This window comes from Orycteropus afer, unplaced genomic scaffold, assembly GCF_000298275.1.
Source record: "Orycteropus afer afer isolate SDZICR_OR568_19922 unplaced genomic scaffold, OryAfe1.0 scaffold00711, whole genome shotgun sequence".
NCBI classification, from domain to species: Eukaryota; Metazoa; Chordata; class Mammalia; order Tubulidentata; family Orycteropodidae; genus Orycteropus; species Orycteropus afer.
The window spans coordinates 218,399-224,881 of record NW_006922298.1 but is presented as its reverse complement, the minus strand read 5'-3'; the positions used below and the strand labels follow the sequence as shown (position 1 = coordinate 224,881).

The window sequence follows — 6,483 nt, the reverse complement described above, 5'->3', positions numbered from 1 at the left end:
TGCCCAACCTTCCTTCTGAGGAGTGGCTGGGGGTTTGAACCGCCAGCCTTCTGGTTAGCAGTCAAGTGCCTTAGGCACTACACTACCAGAGCTCCTCTTTGAGGGCAGAGACTGTATTTAATAATCTTCATTTTCATTACAGTGCTTAGCTCATGGCTCTTCTCCTAATATGCACTCCATGTTTGTACAATAAACAAAAATCAAATGTTAATACTACACATCACTCATCTATGGATCACCAATGGTCCAGAACCACACTTTAGGAACCAAAATAGAACTTGTAGCTATCTTACTACCCAATGTCTAGATCCCCAAATAATGTAGTGTAGTGGTTACAAATAGGATAAAACAGGTGTATACAAAATATATACAGTGTAGTAAATTACATGGTGTGGCTTTTTTAGCCATAGTCTTTGTAACTCCCACTTTGCTGTGAGCAACTGAATAGCTGCATGTTAAAGTCATCCACCTGGGGCAGCACAAAGTAAACTGGAAAAGTTCACACACACTCTCTCAGGTGTATAGAACTCTGATGGTGGGATTGGTTAGTTTTGCCACTCTACCAAGCTTAAAATGAGCCCTCCTAAAGGCAGAGAAGGAATCTCTGGCTGCCGGCTGAGGGAGACACGCTATTGAGAGAGACATGCTGCTGAGAGAGACATGCTGCTGAGGGTGTCAAGTGCATTCCTGAACTTGAATTGTAGCCTGTTGCTTCCCTATTAAACCCCATAATCTGTGAGTTCTGTGTGGCCACTGCAGCAAATTTTCTATACCCTGTAGAGAGGTGGTGGGTGCCACAAAAGAGACGGTTGGTGTCAAGGTTGGTAAGCGTGCTGGAGGGTGTTGGTGTGTCTGTCCTCATAGGAACAGGCCTTGGGCTGCTGATATTAATTCTGTCTTCCTCTTGTATAGGGAGGTCAAAAGATGCCACCTCCTTGCCCCTTTAGCAGTATACTTTGAAGAAGGATAGTAAATACTACTGCCAAGTCAATCCTGACTCATAGCGACCCCTCCTTGGGTTTCCAAGGTGGTATCTCTATGGAAGTAGATTGCACTGCACAATCTTCCTTCCAAGGAGTGGCTGGTGGGTTAGTAGTCAAATGCCTTAGGCACGATGCCACCAGAGCTAATAGAACCTGCAATATTCTCAGCTAGGGAATTGCCATGATGCTAAACTATAATAAATAAACTCTTTTGCTAAAAGAGAATGTTTTAAAACTTAGTAATGAACAGGAGTTAAGATAAATAGATACATGTTTACTGGAGAAGAACATAAAGCTCACAGCTAATTAATCATTACATGCATATCTGTGATGGACAGTAAGTAATTTAATTTTCAAATTTATGGAATCCCTGGGTGATGCAAATGGTTATGCATTGGCTGATAACCAAAAGGATGGAGGCTCAAGTCCACCTAGACATGTCTCAGAAGAAAGGCCTGGTGATTTACTTACAGAAAATCAGCCGTTGAAAACTTTTTGGAGCACAGTTCTACACTGACACACACGGAGTTACTAGAGTTGGAAACGACAACTGATTTTTTTTTTTCTTTTTTGTATACAGTGAATACTAGTTAAAATTACTGCCAAGAAACTTCTGGTATATTTCCAGACACATGAGGCAAATTAAAAAGTAAAGTAAATGTGATCGCAAACTCCACAGATACAGGTTCACTGGAGTAGGAGAGTCTGATGATGTACTTTCCCTTGATGATAACAATGGGCACTGTTTAGAAAGCTAGGAAACTTAAGTTTTCCCAGATAAAGAGATTCACTCTGGTTCAATAAAAAAAAAGTATTAATTTCAAGCCAGGTGTCAGATACTAGAGCTACAAAAGTTTCCTTGAATTCTTTTCTATGACCTGGAAAAATGGGAGTCTGGAATAATTAGCATGTTGAGTATAATATTTTGATTGATCATGTAATCATCTAGATTAATGCCAGTTGGAGAAATGATCTGGGAACTTGTGGGGATGGAATAGAATTGAACCCATGACAAGATGTATAACCCAGTTGTTATAGATGTGTAACCTGGCCTAGCACAATTTCAACAGATTTCACTAGAAAACTTTCATCATTTTATTTTGGCCATTAAAGCATATTCTCCAGTCAAAGGGACCACAACTCTGGCCTAGTTTAAACATGATTTACAAATATTGGTGAGCAGATGGAAACATTTTCATTACAAAACTCTTGTATAAGGTTTCCATATATAAAATCTATGTCTTGCCTCAGTCATGTATTTACTACATAAAGAATCTGGGCTACTGCTTTAATAAGGAATTATTTAGGTTGTACATTACATAAGCAATTGCTTTCAATGCCACAGAACTTCAACACATTAAGTATGGCTATTGAACTGCCCTCTTTACAATACTGGAATGTTTTCCAGCAAAGTCATTAAAATAAACATGTAAATCAGAAATGTTTAACTCTGATCCTTGGACACTTGAGAGCTGTCTATGGATGGACTTCAGGCATCAAGGGACATGGATCAATGGATCACGGAAAATTTGTTGTGTATGAATATTGTTTTCTGAGCAGAGAGTCATCACATTCTACAAACTCCCCCTAAAAAAGCAACCTCACTGCCATTAAGTTAATTCTGACCCATAGCGACACTTGTTTCCAAGGCTGTAATTCCTTACAGAAGAAGTCCTCATTTTCCACAGAGCAGCTGATATGTTCCAACCACTAACATTTTGGTTAGCAGCTGAGTGCCTTAATCACTGCTCCAAGAGCACTGCTATAAGTGGGTGTTATCTCAGAAGCAATGAACCTCCCTGTCCCAAAATATTACCCATTAATATTTTAAATTTATCATTGGTAGGTCATTCAAGTTAAGAACTTCTTTTCTCTAAGATCATTTTTTAAAGCAAAAATTACCTAAGGAGAGACACTTTTGGTCCCTGAAACTTCCTTGAAGTGGTTCCCTTCATGACATTTTGAGACCCCTACTTATATGCCAAGAAATTATAGAGAAAGAGAGAGTTAATTCTAACTCATAGCGACCCCCCACTGGGTTTCTGAGGTGGTAAATCTTTATGGAAATAGATTGCCCCATCTTTCTTCCACAGAGTGCTGGGTGCATTTGAACCTCCAACTTTCTGGTTAGCAATCAAATGCCTTAGGCACTGCACCATCAGAACTCACTCACTCACTTCTCTCTTTTCTCTCTCATCTCTCTCTCTCCTCTCTCTCTTTCTCTCTAGATAGATACATATAGATGTATGAAACTATAATCATGATTATCATGATGAGGAAAATAATACTAGGTTAAGTAACTTCCAGAACATTGTATACATGGGTTATAATTATCAGGGCCAGTATTCAAACCCAGCCTATCCCTCTCTTGTGTTCTTTTAACCCTGAACTAAAACCATGACGCTGCACAGAATTAAAGAAAATCTTACTTTAATCAGGCGCAGTATTTCAGGGCAGTCTCGAGCTTCTGCAGGTCTTACTCTAAAAGAATTCATGCCTAGTTGCCTCATGCTTGCTTGGTTTATGCCTGAATGGTATGAATTTGGCAGGTTTGTGCTTGGTTGGTTCATGCCTGACTGGTTCATACCAGTTAGGCTTTTGCCTGGTTCACTCATGCCCAATTGGCTAGTGCCTGGTTGACTCTTGCCTGCTTGGCTCTTATGTAGTTGGCTACGGGCTAGTTGGTTCATACTAGATAGGCTCATGCTGGGTTGGTTTGTGCCTGGTTGACTCACACCTCGTTGGCTTGTGCCCAGTTGGTTCATACCAGTTAGGCTTGTGCTTGATTGGTTCATGCCTGGTTGATTGATACCAGTTAGGCTTGTGCTCATGCTTGGTTGGCTCATACCTTGTTGACCTAGTTGCCTTGTGTCTGGTTGGGTCAGACCAGGTAGGCTGGTGCCTGGTTGATGCATGCTTGGTTGGCTTTTGCCTAGTTGGTTCATACCGGTTAGTGTTGTACCTGGTAGACTCATACCTGGTTGGCTCATGCTCTGTTGGTTTGTGTCCAGTTGGTTCATACCAGTTGGGCTTGTGCTTGGTTGATTCATGCCTGGTTGATTCATACCAGTTAGGCTTGTGTTCATGACTGGTTGACTCATGCCTCGTTGACTGGTGCTGTGTTGTCTTGTGCCTGTTTGGTTCATACAAGGTAGACTCATGCCTGGTTGACTCATGCTTTGTTGTCTCATGCCTGGTTGATTCATACCTGTTAGGCTTGTGCTCATGCTTGATTGACTCATACCTTGTTGATTTGTGCCCAGTTGGCTTGTGCCTGGTTGTTTCCTACTAGGTAAGCCAGTTAGGCTTGTACCTGGTTGTCTCATGCCTACTTGACCCATGCTTCTTTGGCTCATGCCTGGTTGGTTCATACCTTGTTGACTCATTCCCTGTTGTCTTGTGTCTGGTTGAGTCCGACCAGGTAGACTGGTGTCTGATGGACTCATGCCTCGTTGTCTTGTGCCTAGTTGGTTTATACCAGTTAGGCTTGTACTTGGTTGGCTCCTGCTTTGACTCATGATCAGTTGACTTGTGCCTGGTTGCTTCATTGCATGTAGCCTCCTAACTGGTTGGCTGGTGCCAGGTTAGTTCTTCTCTGGTTGATTTGTGCCTGTTTGGCTGATGATTAGTTGGTTTATTACTGATTAGCTGAGAACCAGTTGGCCAAGGACTGGTTGGGGGAGGACTGGTTTGCCGATAACAGGTTGGCAGAAGACTGATTGGCTGATGACTAAGTGTCTAGATAGAACAGTAGCCCTTAACTACAGTGCTGTGGTGTGAGGTTGTCGGCTCTTTCTGGGTTTTCTCAGTTTGATTTTAACTTCAAGATACCATTCCTTCAAGGTGAGAATCCAAGAGGAAAAAACGAGGATAACTAGAAGACGATTATTGATGCCTGCCGATAGTTTGCTACTGTTGACTTCACCAGCGATCACAGCTGTAAGCTTGGCTGGGTTTCAGGATGTCATCTTGTCTTTTCCTGCCAATAGGCCATACGTGAGAAGAATAACAACCCTGGGGGAGTATTAACCGCCTTATCTCCTAGCACAGTGGTTGCGTCATAATGAGGAAGTCACAAGGCCCCCTATCTACGTGCTGACTTGCTCCCCATGTGGTGAGGGAGGGGCGAGTCAGGGCCAGCTTGGTCACAACTTTGTTTTTGCCTCTCCAAGAGTTTAAGGTAATAAAGAAACCGCAGGGAGTATCAGAGATTAAGCCTAAGAGAGCTTGCTCTTTTAAGGAACCAATGCAGACACTTGCGCCAAGCTTTTCCCGTTTCCCGGAGTCCCAGTCCTCAAATATTCGCTTTCCGTTTCTACCCTGACTACCACTTACCATCCCTTTCTGATACAGATAGAAACTAGAATGCTTTAAAGAGTTGTCTCAAAAGGCGCTTAAGTCTCCAGAATAGAACATATTTCTTTTAAAATAAAAATAACTACAGCTGCCATTTATTGAATTCTTTTATGACCTAGGCTCAGGAGGAAGCAGTTTGCATACATCTCATTTAATACACACCACATCTTTATTATCTTCAATTCTGAGAAAACTGGCTTAAAAGATTTGATAACGTGCCCAAGGCCTCATAACGGTTGGAAAAGAACCTAACCTCAGACCTGGGTCTATCAAACTCCCTTTCTAGGCTTTTCACCATTACACTATCCTGCCTCCTACACCTACTCTGTTCATTCTCCACCCCCTTATCTGTGTGATCACCTAGTTGCCGGCTCCCTCACCCCCATCCCCAAGCAGAATTCCTTCTCACATCAATTTCATTTTCTAGCTCATATCTTCAACAATGTATATTATGTAAGTGGTGTTTATATTGTTTTAGATGGAGTCCCTTTTTGTTTTTTTTGTACACTAGAGAACTTGGTTGAATTTATGCCAAAACTCCCTGTGGTAAGGGCTTTATCTATCTCATTTAATTCTCACAGCAATCCTCTCTGAGGTATGTGCTGTTGTTCTTCATCTTATCAATGAAGAAAACCTGGACTTAAAAAGATTAGCTAATTTGCCCAAATCTAGTAAATTCCGGAATGATAGCAGGGTCCAAGGCCCATTCCCTAGACTGATGGGTTCAAATAAAGCTAGAGAGCCCAATCATCCTTTGTCATAAGAGTTAGCTGGTTATAAATGGAACTTAGAGACCCCACAGTCTTAGCATGACAGACAAACTAAGTCCCATGGCAGAACTATGCCAAGGCGGACACCAGTTGTAATAATAATAATGAGAGCTAATATTTAATAAGTGCTTCCTGTGGTATCAGGCATGAGTCTAAGCACTTTATTTATATTAATTAATTTAATCTTCACAACAATCCAGCAAAGTAGGTCATGTTATTACCCCTATTTTACAGGCACATAAACAGATTAACAGAGGTAAAGTAATTTGCATTAGGTCACACAGCTAAAAAGTCTAGACAAAATAATTGCTACCATTAGTAGTGATTAATAATACTTTAAATTTCTAGTTTTGCTTTTTCATTTTATTTTAATA

At 41.3% G+C, this 6,483-nt stretch overlaps 1 protein-coding gene across 1 annotated transcript in view; it reads right to left on the bottom strand.

Annotated features, from left to right (window-relative positions):
- The window catches only part of SATL1 (spermidine/spermine N1-acetyl transferase like 1), a 10,303-nt gene extending 4,982 nt beyond the window's left edge, over window positions 1-5,321 (bottom strand). The window contains 2 exon segments of the mRNA XM_042783165.1: window positions 3,413-4,623; window positions 5,084-5,321. Of these exon segments, the coding sequence (XP_042639099.1) occupies window positions 3,413-4,623; window positions 5,084-5,321 (1,449 nt within the window).
- Window positions 5,322-6,483: the final 1,162 nt, after the last annotated feature.